This window comes from Marmota monax, unplaced genomic scaffold (assembly GCF_021218885.2).
Source record: "Marmota monax isolate L192 unplaced genomic scaffold, Marmota_monax_Labrador192_F-V1.1 WCK01_AAM20220418_F8-fsc00196, whole genome shotgun sequence".
Classification (NCBI taxonomy): domain Eukaryota; kingdom Metazoa; phylum Chordata; class Mammalia; order Rodentia; family Sciuridae; genus Marmota; species Marmota monax.
Window position 1 is genome coordinate 1,524,056 of NW_026694390.1, and position 16,259 is coordinate 1,540,314.

At 44.9% G+C, this 16,259-nt stretch overlaps 1 protein-coding gene across 11 annotated transcripts in view; it reads left to right on the plus strand.

Annotated features, from left to right (window-relative positions):
• Positions 1-1,513: 1,513 nt before the first annotated feature.
• Positions 1,514-16,259, plus strand: part of Nsd1 (nuclear receptor binding SET domain protein 1) — a 142,364-nt gene continuing 127,618 nt past the window's right edge. Inside the window, exons 1-3 of one of the 11 annotated variants that reach the window (XM_058586628.1) lie at positions 1,514-1,532; positions 3,998-4,111; positions 4,846-4,935. In XM_058586628.1, coding sequence (XP_058442611.1) covers positions 4,082-4,111; positions 4,846-4,935 — 120 coding nt within the window. In that variant the 5' untranslated portion in view covers positions 1,514-1,532; positions 3,998-4,081. Of the gene's footprint in view, positions 1,533-1,790; positions 2,057-2,517; positions 2,537-2,684; positions 2,858-3,032; positions 3,149-3,307; positions 4,936-16,259 lie in introns of those variants that run through there. The other 10 variants (XM_046468034.2, XM_046468036.2, XM_046468033.2 and 7 more) reach the window with 10 other exon arrangements.

A 16,259-nucleotide genomic window follows, 5' to 3' on the forward strand; every position in this document is an offset into this window, starting at 1 on the left:
TAGGCAGAGGAGGTAACTCTCAGTCAGAAATGATTGGTTTAAACAAATTATTAGGTGTGAAGTAATGTTAGAGCTTCCTTGCTCAATTGTCCAGATGGGGTTTCCAGGAATGGCTTCCCAACTGAACTAAAGGCTGGTGGTCCCTGTGGAGCAGAACCCTGAGGGTGCAGTCCCAACTCTTCTCTGGCTGTTTCTAGTACACAGAAAACTGTCTGACTTAATTTTATACCTGGGAATCTTCAGATACTCCAGTCTCTTCAACAGGAGTCCCTCTTCTTGGGCACTCAGATCAGAGGGTGCTCAGTCACTGTGGTCCCAGGGACTGCTTTCCCTGGAACAAAGTTGGCTTGTTTTCTTGGCAGGGCTGGCATCCCAGCACTCGAGGAGTCCTAACGGACTGCTTATCTCTGAGCCTCCATTATTGGATTGTGGGTCTTGAACAGCAAAAGGTTGGGTGCCCCAGACTACTTGAGAGCTGTGGCTGGTCACTGGGTGAAGGCCAGGTAAGGATGGAATTTAGCTAACCCAACACTAACACCACTCAGGGCAACCCCAAAAGTGGCCTTTCTCCCTGGTGGGTTCTCATTCAGAGAGGGCCCAGGGTAACCACTCCACTGGGGTAATAACTATGCACCTTTACTAAGCCCTAAGGAGGAATGGCAGTCACGTGGCCCTCGAGGGCGGTGCCTTCAGCTTTGAGATGGCATGAATTGTAAATCTAATCATAGAAGACTTTCTGGAGGAGGAGTAAAATTTGATGGCGGTCCATGGGTCCATGTGACTTTCTCTGAAGAGCAAGGATGAACTTCATGCTCTAGAGACCAAGTTGCTCTTGAGGTGAGCTTCTTGCTGGGCAAGGGGAGCCCAGGAGATGTTGGGGTCCCGGGACCGGAAGAGCCAGTTTGGGTTGGAGTTGCGGGATCAGGCCCTGCTTGGGTTCCCCCAACCTGCCTTTGATCTGTCTTTAAAGAATGGGTGTGCTACGACTGTGCTAGGTCGGTGCTGCGGGGTCCCAGTGCTGGGTGCAGGCCTGAAGGGGGGGTTGTCTCAGCGCGGGGGGCGGGGCAGAGTGTTGGTGGCCCGGGTTGCGGCTGAAGGCTTGGCGGGGCCAGTGAGCCTGTCTTCCCTCGCGGTGCAGTTCCGCTGGGGTCCTGATGCCTGGCCCGCAGGGGAGAGGCGCGCGCTCCTCGGGGAGCCCGGCTGCGGTGGCACGAGAGGGCCATCTGCCTGGGTGCAGAGAACTGCAGCGTCTGTGGTGCGAGGCGAGGCCCCTCCCGGCCCCCAGGCCCGCGCGCACGCACCTACTCACGCCCGCCAGCACCCGCGGCCCGAGCCCCTGTGCCAGGCCCAGACCCAGACAAGGCGCGGGAGGCGGTGCAGGGATTAGTGGACCCCTCCCCCAGCGCTCCCCTCGCCCCGCCCGAGGCAGTGAGGACCCCTGGGCCCGAGGGTGGCAAGGGAGCTTCGTCCTGGCTGTGCCCGGGCTGGGGACTCGGCCTCACTGGGCGGGGGCCGCACCGCTGCAGGCCGAGGTGCGGGCGTCCTGTCAGGCTGCAGTCCGGCTCTGATGCGGGGGGTGGGCTTAGCTTTGGGGTCGCATGGCCTCATCTCTCCGCTGAGGCCACGGCCGAGCGGGCAGTGCCCGAGCGGGTAACCCGACCCGGCTCCCCGGAGCCGCTCACCCCGTACGGCCGGGCAGGGGGAGGGAGAGACTAGGGGGGAGGGGAAAGGGAAAGGGTGGTGGGTGAGGGGCTGTGGAGACCGCAGGGCCGAGTTCCCGGGCCATCTGCACTGCTCTAGGGCGGCTGTCCGCGGCGCCTCGGAAGACACAGCCGTCTGCCTCGCGGGCGTCGAGCCTGCAGCAGGAGTGAGCCCTGAGGCTGCAAAGGCTTGGCTCAGGGAGGCAGACCCGAGCTGCTGCCTCCATTTTGTTTTCTGATCAGCTTGGTCTGTGGTGGTGGTGGTGTGGGTTTGGGGTGCGGCCGAGCAGGGGGTTCACCTGCGGCCGCGCCTGCTCGGGGCCTGAGGCCTCGAAGACCCCAGCCCAAACCCCCAGGTGAGCCCTGCGTCAGGAGGGGGGGTTTCCTTGGCCTTGGGCCGAAAGGAGGCGGCTGAGGGCAGGTGCCCAGTGGATGGGGAGCCCGGGCTGTAACCTAAGATGGAGGCCGGGACTAACGCGGGCCCGAGCCGGGCTGCATGGGCTGTTGGACAGGCCTCAGCCGGGCCAGGTGCCGCCGGGGTTGGGGTTCGAGACGGGTAGGTACTGTAGCCGTGTGCGGCCCCGTGCCGGCGCAGCGCCCTGAGGTAGGTGAGGGGATCGGAATGCCACCCACGACGCCCGCAGGCCCGGACACTCCCGGGAGGCGCGCGAGGCCCCTAGAGAGCCTGCCTCAGGCCCCGCCCGGGCTGCGGGGCCGGCCCGTAGGCCCGGGCGGCGAGCGGGAGCGCAGGGGGAGGGGAGGGGGCGGCAGCGGCAGCTCTGCTGATTGGGCAGCGCACTCGCGAGCCCGACTTCACCCGCCCTGAACCCCGAAGAGTGAGGCGTGGGAGCGCGCGCGCGGTGGGGGAAGGGGTGCGCGCGCACCTGGGGCCTCAGTCGCACGCGGGCCGGCGCGAGGCGCTCGGTGGCACGAGCCGCCGCGGGGGCGCGCGTGGTGGGGGTGTGAGGAGGAGGAGGAGGAGGCGGCGGCGGCGGAATAGGCCGGGGCAGCTCGCTCTCACTGCCTTCCCTGAAGAGACGCGGGGGGAGGGGGGTGCGGCGAGCGGCTCCTCTCTCTCCCCACCGCTCCGCTCGCGCCCCAGTGTAATGAGGGTCACCCCCTCCCCCCAGCTGGCCCGGGAGGGGGCGCGGGGCACGGTAACTAGTGCGCTGGGGTGGGCGGCAGGCGGGCGGGCGCGAGGAGGGAGGAGACGACCGGGCGGGGAAGATGGTGGTGGCCGTGAGGTGAGGGGCTCTGGGGAGGGCCGGGTGCGGCGCGGGGGTTGGTGGCCGACGGCGCTGCAACTGCGGGCCCCCTCCCCCGCCTCCATCACTACCAGCCAGGCTCTGGCCTAGCTGGCCCGGCTGCCGCGAACTTCCTCCCCGCGCGGCCCATGTCCCGCCGGCCGGCCGGCCGCCCGCGCGCACCTCGGCCTACGCCTCCCACAGGTAGCCGGCTGGGGGGCGCGGGGGCGGCTGCCCTCCGGCAGCAAACTTTGCTTGCTGCTGAATATTGATGAGTATGATCCGCGCTGTTGGGAGGTGCTGCCGCAGCTGCGGGTAGGAGCGCGGCCCGGGCAGGCGGTGTCGGCGTCGGCAGCAGCCATGTTTGTCAAGCTGTAGCAGCTGCTGCTACCCTGACTTGGCTTCACCGGCCGCCTCGGTTTCTCTTTTTGCCGCGTCCTGGCCTATGGGCCCTGCAGCTGTGGACAGGGCAGGCCTGCAGTCAGGAAGGCGAACTCCGGGGTGCACCCGCCTCGGCCGACTCGCCCGCGGCCTGTGCACTGCCGCTGCAAAGGCTCCGGCGCCGGCTAGGCGCAGGGTGCAGCGCTATTGTGACCGCTGCGCCCGAGCGAGCCAGGAAGGAGGAGGGGTACCTTTTTGTGCAGGGTCCTGAAGCCCCTCTGGAATCCCGTAGCCCCCTCCCTTCAAGAGATCCGGCCGCTGGTCCCCGGGCGGGGGAGGACGAGGACAATTCCTGTTTTGAGATTTTTAGGAATTTTGATCGCCAACGGGATTTTAATTTTAGTTTAACCCAAGTATCCACCAGTCTGCAGTGCAGGAAAAAGGGACGGGCTGTTTCCATGTGGCAGGAGTTGCCCAGCTTCTAAAAGATGGAGTTTGCTGAGGCTCACTGAGGCCATTTTTCCACCTTCAGCCAGGAGAACTTTTTACACCCTTGGAAGTACAGCAGAAAAGCATAGAGGCCACTAGGCCTTGAGAAATGGCTGCCATTTTGAAGAGAAGAGTCAGATGGCCTTCTTAACTCAGATTAATTACTGTGTTTTTGGATTCCAGGTTGATGCTGGCCCAGGATGGATCAGACCTGTGAACTATCTAGAAGAAATTGTCTGCTGCCCTTTTCCAATCCAGTGAATTTAGATGCCCCTGCAGACAAGGACAGCCCTTTCGGTAATGGTCAATCCAATTTTTCTGAGCCACTTAATGGGTGTACTATGCAGTTATCGGCTGCCAGTGGAACATCCCAAAATGCTTATGGACAAGATTCTCCATCTTGTTACATTCCACTGCGGAGACTACAGGATTTGGCCTCCATGATCAATGTAGAATATTTAAATGGGTCTGCTGATGGATCAGAATCCTTTCAAGACCCTGAGAAAAGTGATTCAAGAGCTCAGTCGCCAATTGTTTGCACTTCCTTGAGTCCTGGTGGTCCAACAGCACTTGCTATGAAACAGGAACCCTCTTGTAATAACTCCCCTGAACTCCAGTTAAAAGTAACAAAGACGATCAAGAATGGCTTTCTGCACTTTGAGAATTTTACTTGTGTGGACGATGTAGATTCTGAAATGGACCCAGAACAGCCAGTCACAGAGGATGAGAGTATAGAGGAGATCTTTGAGGAAACTCAGACCAATGCCACCTGCAATTATGAGCCTAAATCAGAGAATGGTGTAGAAATGGCCATGGGAAGTGAACAAGACAGCACAACAGAGAGTAGACACGGTGCAGTCAAATCGCCATTCTTGCCATTAGCTCCTCAAACTGAAACGCAGAAAAATAAGCAAAGAAGTGAAGTGGACGGCAGCAATGAAAAAACAGCCCTTCTCCCAGCCCCCTTTTCACTAGGAGATACAAACGTTACCATAGAAGAGCAATTAAACTCAATAAATTTATCTTTTCAGGATGATCCAGACTCCAGCACCAGTACATTAGGAAACATGCTAGAATTACCTGGAACTTCATCATCATCTACTTCACAGGAATTGCCATTTGTAAGCAGTTTTTGGTACAACTTAAATATATACATGAATGTATATACACAGGCCACTTAAAGGGAAGCTTAAAACTAATTTGTTTTTGGTTATCAGTTCACAGCTGAAAGCTAATGATAAGCTTTAATGGGGGAACTTTTACTTTGATTTTAAAATTTATCTGTCTTATGAGTGGTTTCTTTTAGCTTTTCCCAATAAATCTCCATTGAGGATTGGCTAAATGATAAATTTATAAGGGCATTTGATTGAGTTCAAATTTAAGTTTTCAAGATGTGGGTATACTTTTTATTATCTCTTAGAAAAAACAAAAACTTGGTATTGCTAGTATCATGAATATAGGTGAACCAGTTCCTTACTTCAGAGTCCTGTTTCCACATAAAGGCATGGCTTGTTTTTTTCTGTTAGTGGGTGATTTGCTGTAGGTTGAAGTACATTTTGAGTACAGATTGAAAATGGCTAAGATGAAAAAGGTTTCCTGGATATGTCAATTTAAATGAGGTTAATTTTTCCGAACTACTTGTGAAGGTCTAGAACGTCTTAGGCTTTTGATGGTTGCCACCATTAGGGTAGACTCTTTAATCTTTCCTAATTTTAAAATTTTAAGCATATTTATATGTGTATGTGTAAGGAAATGGAGAAGAACTCACTTGAGGTTTTTTCAGTATTGTAATACTGTTAAAGGGTGGTAAATGATAAGGTGATTATTTATTAGAACTTAATGTAAAATTTCTTGACCTCTTTATTTAACTAAATGATCAGTTGACTTCTTTTAGCCTTGGTTTCATCACTTCTAAAATCCAAAAGTACTTTGATTTCTAAGATTCCTGCTTCTTTCAGCTTTAAATATGATTTTGTTTCTCTCTAAATATCACATTGTCGGGGTCAGAGGTAGTGTCACCAAGAAGATATTTTTTCGGCTAACAAATCCCTCATACTATGAAGATTTTATAAGAAGGATTTTTTTTTTTGAGAATGGGGGCGGGAGAGGGGGGGAGGGAGAGAGAAATTTAATATTTCTTAGTTTTCGGCAGACACAACATCTTTGTTTGTATGTGGTGCTGAGGATCAAACCTGGGTCGCGCGCATGCCAGACGGGCGCGCTACCGCTTGAGCCACATCCCCAGCCCTATAAGAAGGATTTTGATAATATGTAATGATTGTTTTGAGTGCCTTAAACATTCACTGTAGCACACATCCCTACTGTTCTTCATAGTTTCAGAGGGAGAATGTGGGTATGTTGAGTTTGTTTCTGTTGATTCATATCTTAAACTTATTTAAATATACTTTAATAATCTGGTTTTTTAAGTTTGGCAGTTGCAGATTTAAAAAATATTGCTGTGGTGGTTATCATGAGTTTGTATTGTTCCAGACACATTGAGGTGGATAGGCTGTTTTGAAAACCTTCCAGTGGGGGGTTGATGGTGGTGGCAGCACAGGCCTGTAATCCCAGCAGCCCAGGAGGCTGAGGCAGGAGGATCTCAAGTTTGAAAACAGTCTGAGCAACTCAGCACGGCCCTGTCTTAACAATAGAAAAAGTTGGGGAAAAAAGCTCAGTGGAAAAATAGCCCTGGGTTCAATCCCTGGTATAAACAAACAAAACAAAACAAAACTCTGACAGCTGATGTGACAGATTTTTTTTTTTTTTGGTACCAAGGATTGAACCCAGGGATGCTTAACCACTGAGCCACATCCCCAGCTTATTTTATTTTTATTTTAAATTTTATTTGAACTTGTAATCCTCCTGCCTCAGCCTCTAGAGTGGCTGGGATTACAGGCCTGTACCACCATTTCTGGAGAGAGAAATCTTTTTCTTGGGTTCATGTTGAAATTTATTGTAGGCTGGACACAGTGGAACATGCCTGTAATCCCAGTTATTTGGTAGACTGAGGCAAGAGGATTGAAAGCTGAGCCACAACCCCAGCCCTTTATTTTTGTTTTGAGACAGAGTTTCACAGGTCCTCGCTAAGTTACTGAAGCTGGCTTTGTTGTGATCCTCCTGCCTCAGCCTCCAAGTTACTGGGATTATGCCCAGCTGTCACCATATGCTACTGACATTTGTATTCACTTTTTTTTTTTGTGGTCTGGGGATTGAACCCATGGCTTTGTGCATTCAAGTACTCTCTCTACCAACTCAGCTATATTCCCAGCCCCCTGTACTGTTCACATTTGAAGTTCATTCAGGTATGGAGCCTATGCTCAGGGATAGGAATTTTGAAAATCCTTAGTAATATTGTCTTTTATTCTGTTTGTAATATTATAAGATTCTTTCTCTAGACAGTGGGAAGGAGTAGTTATTATGGTTGTAAACCCAGTCTAGAATTAGAAAAAGATACATAAATCAAGACAATCTGTAAGCATACCGTTTGCATCCTGTCACAAAGGAGCAGCCTCTTCATTTTACTCTCTGGTATTGTTCAAGTTTTGTTTGGTGGTGCTAGGGATTAGACCCAAGGTCTTGTGCATGCCAGGCAGACTCTCTACCACTGCATTATATGCCTCCTGATCCTCTTCATTTATTTTCTCTGTACAGTGATATAAAATGATTATCATTCCGATTTATTTTATTTTTGGGGTACCAGGGATTGAACTCAGGGGTACTCGACCACTGAGCCACATCCTCAGCCTCATTTTGTACTTTATTTAGAGACAGGTTCTCATTGAGTTGCTTAGTGCCTCGCTTTTGCTGAGGCTGGCTTTGAATTTGTGTTTCTCCTGCCTTAGCCTCCTGAGCTGCTGGGATTATAGGCGCGTGCCACTGTATCTGGCTGTCATTACAGTTTATAATCCTGACCTTGTTCTTATATGTAATCTTCTAATTCCTCCCAGTGTACAAAGGCTTTGTGCATAGTATGTGTAGATAATACCTTGAAGAAGAATTGACCCCAGAGCTACAGCTTCTTGTTTATTAACTACTTTGTTCTATATTGTTTCATTGGGTCTTTATAATCTTGTGTGTCATAAGGTAGGCAGAATGGTGCACACCTGCAATCCCAGCAGTGCAGGAGGCTGAGGTAGGAGGGTGGCAAGTTTTTATTTTTTTTTTGGTACCTATGATTGAACTCAGGGGTACTTAACCACTGAGCCACATCCCCAACCCTTTTTTTTGTATTTTATTTAGAGATAGGGTCTTGCTGAGTTATTTGGGGACAGTTTGGAAGGCCTTGCTAAATTGAGGCTGGCTTTGAACTTTCAGTCCTCCTGCCTGAGCCTCTCAAGTCTCTGGGATTACAGGTGTGCGCCATGCCAACTCCATCTTTCTTAGAAGAAAATTGATCTCTCCATTATCTCTGTTGATCTGCTTTCTGACACTTTTTTAAAAAGATTTTGTTTTATAATTACTCTTTTCCTCTAGGATCTATGTTCTCAGTCTCTCCATTATGTTACCGTTTCCTGGGAAAACAAGGAACATTTAAAGGAATCTTACCCTGTCTTATAACTCCTGAAGTTATTGTGCCCATTTATAGGTGATGTTCTCAAAACAGGCATTTATTTTATTTCTCCCTAATGTTTTAGCTTTGCTTTTATATCCACTTTGCTGAAACTGTTTTTTAATAAATTACAAATGACATCATTCTCATATTTGCTGTACTAGATTTGCAGCAGTTTGACTACTTCTTTTCTTTTTCTTCCTCTTTCTCTGTAGTCTTACCTACTTTGATTCATTTACTTTGCTGTTACTCTTTTATTTATTTATTTATTTTGGTACCAGGAATTGAACCCAGGAGCACTGAAGCACTGAGCTATGTCCCCAACCTTTTTTTATATTTTATTTAGAGACAAGGTCTTACTCAGTTTCTGAGGCTGGCTTTGAACTTGTGATCCTCTTGCCTCCAGCCTCTTGAGTCACTGGGATTACAGGTGTGAGCCACCACACCCAGCTGTGAAATTTTTTCCTGTCTTTGAAGCTTCAGATCAAGAAATTCTAACCCTTCTCTTCAATCTTAAGTCATATTCACTTAAAATGTAATATTAACAATTTGAACCCATCTGTTATTGCCAAACCTGTGTTTCCTTTGTGTTAATAATTATATAATTTCCTGTTCATCTTCGGACTGGAAACCTTAGAGTCATTTATTCACATATGATTAAAACATATTTGAGGGCTGGTGTTATAGCTCAGTGGTAGAACACTTGCCTAGCTTGTGGGTGAAGCGCAGGCTTCAATTCTCAGAACTGCACATAAATAAATATTCATTGACAACTTAAACACATTTGAGCTAGGTGTGGCATAATGGTGCATGCCTGTAATTCCAGTGACTTGGAAGGCTGAGGCAGGAGGTTTGCAAGTTCAAGGCCAGCCTCAGGAACTGTTGAGACCATGTCTCAATTAAAAATGGTCTGGGGATATAACTCGGTGGTAAAGCGCCTCTGAATTTGATCCCAAGTAACAAACAAACAAACAAATAAATAAATAAATGAACACAAACAAACAAATAAAACATTTGAGTGCCTCCTTTTTGCCAGAAACTGCCAGCATCACAAAACAAAACAAAAACAAAAACAAACAAACAAACAAAAAACCACCAAAAGAGTATGTTTTTAAGTAATTTCTTTGTGGTGAAGATAAATATAAAAATGTCACTAAACATTGCTAAATGATCTGGTAGGTATTATATAGATAGTACTTTGCAAGTATGGAGGAAGGCATGCCTTGAGTAATCAGTGAGAACTCCATAGAGTAGTTATTTATCATTTGAGCAGATCCATGCCAGTAAGAGAGTAGACTATGGATATTGAACATTCTTTGATAGGTTTCTGGTAGGAATTGGGTTGTCAGGAGATAAAGGTATAAAGATAAACCTCATGGCATACTACAAAATTGAATTCTTATGCTTTTTTGCTAAATATTATAAATCCCCTTAATCTTTCTTTATTCCCATTGTAGTGTCAGGTCTTTATTGCTTATCATCATTTAGTCATATTCATCAGTCTATATTATATAAAATTATTTCCTGTCTCAAATAAAAGAAAGACTATCTTTAGACTCTTCATGTTTACAGCTGTGGCTTTGCCTTCAGCACTGGTAGTGTACCACCACTGGTAGGGTAGAGTGCTTCTCTACCATGTGGGAGGGTCTTGGTTCCCTCCCTAGCACTGAGGGAGGGGGGAAAAAAGAGAGAGCTATATCTTCTAATGTTTCACTCCTTTATCCTTTTTCCTAACAAAGCCCAAATTCAGTGCCCCACCTTTCTTTTTTGGTACTGGGAATTGAATCCAGAATGCATTACTACAAAATACATTCCCAATCCTTTTTATTTTGAGACTGTCTCTCTTTAAGTTGTTATTGGCCTGACTGAGTTGTTGAGGCTGGCCTTGAACTTGCTATCCTGCAACCTCAGCCTCCCAAGTTTCTGGGATTATAGGCATGGGCCAGTGCACCTGGCCCATTTTTACTCTGCCCTCCAACCCCCCCCCCCCTTTTTTTTTGATACTGGCGATTGAATCCAGGGGTTCTTAAGCACTGAGCCACATCCCCAGCAGTTTTTGTATTTTATTTAGCAACAGGGCCTTGCTAAGTTGCTTAGGGCTTTGATAAATTGCTGAGGCTGGCTCTGAATTCAAAATTCTGCCTCAGCTTCCTGAGCTCCTGGCATTACAGGCATGAGCCACCACACCTAGCACATTTTTTACTCTTGATATTCTATTAGAAATGTTCTGGACTGGAGGTGAACCTTAGGGTAGACTACTTGCTTAACATGCAGGAGGTCCTGGATTCAGTTTCCAGTGCACCACATGCACAAAAGTTATGTAAGTGGAATTTAAAAAAAGTTATATAAACCGGACACAGTGGTTCATTCTTGAAATCTCAGTGACTCAGGAGGATGAGGCAGGAGGATCACAAGTTGGAGGTGAACCTCAGTGATTTGGTGAGACTTGTCTCAAAAAAAAAAAAATGCTGGGAAAGTAGTTCAGTGATAGAGTGGTGTGTGTGATCCTCAGTACCAGAAAAAAAAAAAAATGCTGGGGCTGGGGATGTGGCTCAAGCGGTAGCGCGCTTGCCTGGCTTGCGTGCGGCCTGGGTTTGATCCTCAGCACCACATACAAACAAAGATGTTGTGTCTTCCGAGAACTAAAAAAAAAAAAAAAATTAAAAAATTCTCTCTCTCTCACTCTCTCTTTAAAAAAAATGCTATGAATATTAGTGTACAAGTTTTTGGGTGAACATAAGATTTTTTTTTTTTTTTTAAATACTGAGTATCCCTGACCCATATTACTGATATATTTAGGTACTGGGAATTGAGCCCAGGGATGTGCTGTACCATGGAACCTCATCCTCATCCTTTTTTATTTGGAAATAGGGTCTTGATAAATTGCTCAGGGCCTTGGTAAGTTGCTCAGACTGGCTTTGACATTGTGATCAGGATATCCTGCCTTAGCCTCCCAAGCCACTGGGATTTTAGGCATGTGTTGCCATAGCTAGCTCTACATTCTTTTTCCTTTTTTTTTTTTAATAGTTTTATTAGTTGTTGATGGACTTTTATCTTATTTATACGTGGTGCTGAGATTCAAACCCAGTGCCTTACATGTCCTAGGCAAGTGCTCTACCACTGAGCCACAACCCCAGCCCCTCTACATTCTTTTTTTTTTTTTTTAATTTTAATTTTTTAGTTGTAGTTGGACACAATATCTTTAATTAATTAATTTATTTTTATGTGGTACTGAGGATCCAACCCAGGGCCTTGGCCATGGTAGGCAAGCGCTCTACCACTGAGTCACAACCCCAGCCCCCTCTACATTCTTTTTCAAGACTATATGTAAACTGTATATTCAAATAATATTTTCATTTTTAGAAAATTTGTTAGAGGGGCTGGGGATGTGGCTCAACCGCTCGCCTGGCATGTGTGCGGCCTGGGTTCCATCCTCAGTACCACATACAAACAAAGATGTTGTGTCCGACGAAAACTAGAAAATAAATATTAAAAAATTCTCTCTCTCTCTCTAAAAAAAAAAAAAAAGAAAATTTGTTAGAGCACCAGTAAAATAATACATATTGACTTACCCTCAAAAAATTGGAACAGATTTTAGTGTTTGTTGCTGTTATTAGGTGAAATTATTTTATTAAGGCCTCTAAAGTTCTTTTTATATCTCCAGTGACATTATGTAAGATATTATAATACTCTTGAAGATGGCTAGAAGGATAAAATCTAATTTGGAGGGTGAACAATTATACTAACACATTAAATTAAATTAGAAATAATTACTGGTTATGTGATATCCCCTCATATACCATGAAGAGTCTAACAGTAGTCTTTCTTTATAAATTACGAGGATGTATTCCCCTTGTCATCTATAATTTCTCTTGATGCTGTAATTGGAGCTGTTAGGGCTCCCTGGTGAAAGTAGGTGGTGTGAATGTTATGTCTGTACCCAGTGAAATTAACAGATATTAATACCACACTAATTGTCATTGGAATTTTATATCCAAAAGCATTTCTTTTTTTTTTTTTTTTCTTGCTGTATTGAGGTTTGAACCCAGGGCCTGGCCCATAACTTGGCCAGCCAACTCCTGAACTCCATCCCTGGACATCTTTTAAAAAAAAAAATTATTGTAAATTGACAACATATAGTTTTATATACTGAAGGCCTGCCTGCCTTTCATTCATTCATTCTTTCTTTTCTTTTCTTTTTTGTGTGGTATTGGGGATTGAACCCAGGGGAGCTTTATCACTGTGCCAAATCCTTAGCTCTTTTTATTTTTTATTTTGTACAGTGAGTGTCTCACAAATCACTGAGGCTGGCTTTGAACTTGATATCCTTCTGCCTCAGCTTCCTGAATCAGTGGGATTACAGTTGTGTGCTACCATGCCTGGCAAGACCCAGTATCTTTTTTTTTTGGTGATGGGGATGGAACCCAGGACCTTGTGCATGCCATGCAGACACTCTACCACAGAGCCACATCTCCTGCCTCAGTATTTTTTTTTATGACACTTTCTCTTTGTAAAGCAGATGAAGGAGAATGCATAGTGCATATATACCATGATGCCTGTATCATTTGGGGCAATCTAGGATGCTGGCTACCACCTCCATTTCTAAACTTTTTTCTTTATTTTTTTGGTACCGGTGATTGAACCCAGGCACGCTTAACCACTGAGCCACATCCACAGTCCTACTAACTTATTTTTAATTAAATGAGAAAGATTGATCAAAAGGTATTAAGTTGCAGTTAGGAATTTGAAGTTCTGATGTGCTATTGTGCAGCAGGGTAACTATAGTTTACCAATAAAATGACCTTTGTACCATGCCTGGTCAGAAAACACCTCCATTCTTTTTTTTGTTATTTGGGATTGAAGCCAGGGGTTCTTAACCCTTTTATTTTTTGAGACAGGGTCTTGCTAAGTTGCTGAGGCTGGCCTCAAACTTGGGATCCTATTGCTTCAGCTTCCTGAGTTGCTGGTTTATAGGTATATGCCACTATAGGCCAAAACCTCCATTTCTTATGCCTGATGGTTAACACTTTTCCAATGACAAATTTTTGATGCTGGGGATTGAACCCAGAGCTTCTTTCATGCTGGGCAGGTCCTCTACCACTGACTGAGCTATAACTCTTGCCCTCATTCCTTTTTTTTTTTTTTTTTTTTTTTAATATTTATTTTTTAGTTGTAGTTGGACACAATATCTTTATTTTATTTATTTTTACAGGGTGCTGAGGATCGAACCCAGGGCCTCGAAAGTGCTAGGCAAACACTCTATTGCTAAGCCATAAGCCCAGCCCTCATTCCTTTTTTATACCTATATAGTAGATAGCACTGTAGTATGTGAATGTACAAGTTTTCAGTGTACATGATCAATTTGAAACCAGGGATGCTCTACTATTGAGTTATATCCTAGCCTTTAAAAAAAATTTTTTTTTGATGTAGTCCCACTAAGTTACTGAGGCTGGCTTTGAACTGGGATCCTCCTGCCTCAGTCTCCTGATTCTCTGGGATCAGAAGCATATGCCACTTCACATGACAACACTTTACCTTAATTTTTTTGTGTGCATGCTTGTGTTGGATTTTTTTTTTTTTCTTTTTGGTACCAGGAATTTTTAAACCCATGGACACTTTACCACTGAGTCACATCCCAGCCCTTTTTATTTTATTTTTTTTAATTTTTGAGGTAAGGTTTCACTAAATTGCCCTGGGCCTTGCTAAATTGCTGAGGTTTGCCTCAAACTTGTGATCCTCCTCCCTCAGTCTCCTGAGTCACTGGGATTACAGGTGTACACCAGCACACCTGGCTTTTTTTTTTTTTTTTTACATTTTTTAAATGTACAAGATAGATCATCTTTGAATTAATCTTTGAACTGGTTTTACTTTTTCCTTTCTAATTCTCATGCCTTCAGATTTTTTTTTTAATATGCTGGAGATTGAACCCCCTTTATGTGTTTTATTTTGTCTTATCTGATTGACCTATTCAAAACTTTCAGGGTGATGTTGAATAGACCTAATGAGAATGGATATGCTTGTATTGTTTAGGGAAAAAGCATTGTTTTTCATCATTAAATATGAATTTATATGTGTTATGACTTTTATCAGGTTGAGAGAGTGTCTTTCTCAACTAAAATGTTGAGTATTTGAATATGAAGGAATGTTAAATTTTGTCACTTTTTTTACCATGGAGATGAGCTTAGGGTTTGTATTTCTTTTGTAGTGTTGAGGATTGATCCCATGGCCTTGCCCATGCTAGTCAATCACCCTATCACTGGGCTGTGATTATAGCTCATTGGTAGAGTGCTTGCCTAATATGTGTGAGGCATTGGGTTTGATCCTCAATTTCACATTAAAAAAATTAAAATAAATATAAAAAAAAGGATAAATAAAATTAAATCTTTCTTTAAAAAAAAGGCTCTACCGATGAGCTACATTCCACACTTAAACCTCAGTTTGTTTCTTTGGTCTTTTCTTCCTTTCATTCTGGGGATTGAACTCAGGCTTTCTACAGTCTAACCTATCTACTACAATTGAGGTATATCCCCAGCACTTTTTCCTTTGAGACCTGATGTCCTTATGTTGGCCAGGCTGTCCTTGAACTTTCATTTGTTGTCCATCAGACTCCTCCATAGGTGGGATTAAAGACCTGTGCTATTACACTTAGCTCTCAGTACCCCCCATCCCAGAGATGTGTATTGAGCTAAGTGTCTCCTGCATGCTAGGCAAATGCTCTGATGTACATCTCTAATCCAACTTCAGTGTTTTTTTTTTTTTTGTTGATATCAGGGATTGAACTCCAGGACACTCTACCACTGAGCCACATCTCCAGCCCTATTTTGTATTTTACTTAGAGACAGGGTCTCACTGAGTTGCTAAGCACTTCGCCATTGCTGAGTCTGGCTTTGAACTGCTATCTTCTTGCCTCAGTCTCCCAAGCTTCTGGGATTACAGGCACAGGCCACTGTGCCTGGAAGTTTCTTAAGAATACTCTACCACTGAGTTATAACCCCAGCTCTTTTCTATTTTAATTTTAATTTTGAGACAGGGCCTAAATTGCACAAGCTAGACTCAAACTGCTACTGCCTCAGTCTCTTGAGTAGTTGGAATTACAGGTGTATGCCATTGCATCTGGACAAAGCCTGCTATTATGAGGATTTATTTGTGTGACCTCTAGCTGAGTTATTTCTTTTTTATTTAAAAATAATTTTTTAGTTGTCAATAAAATTTTATTTATTGATACGTGGTGCTGAGAATTGAACCAGTGCCCCATACATGCTAGGCAAGCACTCTGCCACTGAGCCACAGCCCCACCCCTAGCCCTCTAGCTGAATAATTAACAATCACAGCATAAGTATATCACAGCATTAAGTATATCTATGAAATAATGAAATATTCTTTCATTTGCTTACGCAAATGAAAAGTAATTAAAAAGTAATAACTTTGGGGATTAGACATTGTTTTAAAAATTGATGTAGAAATTTAAGTAACTTAAAATTGACAATTCTAGACTTAAATATTTTTTTTTAAATTGCTTTAGTACCAGGGGTTAAACCCTGGGGCACTTAACCACTGAGTCACATATCCTAGCTTTTTTTTTTTTTTTTTTTTTAGTTGTAGATGGGCACAGTACCTTTATTTTATTTTTATTTTAATTATTTATTTTTATGTGGTGCTGAGGATTGAACCTAATGTCTCACACGTGCTAGGCAAGCACTCTATCACTGAGCTACAATCCCAGCCCTCCCCAGCCTTTTAAAATATTTTATTTAGAACAACTTGCTAATATGAAAACTTATGTTTTCATATTAATATGATCAGGAAGATTCAGGGCCTACAGGGCCTAGCTAAGATGCTGAGGCTGGCTTTGAATTAGTGATCCTCCTGCCTCAGCCTCCCAAACGATGGGAATTC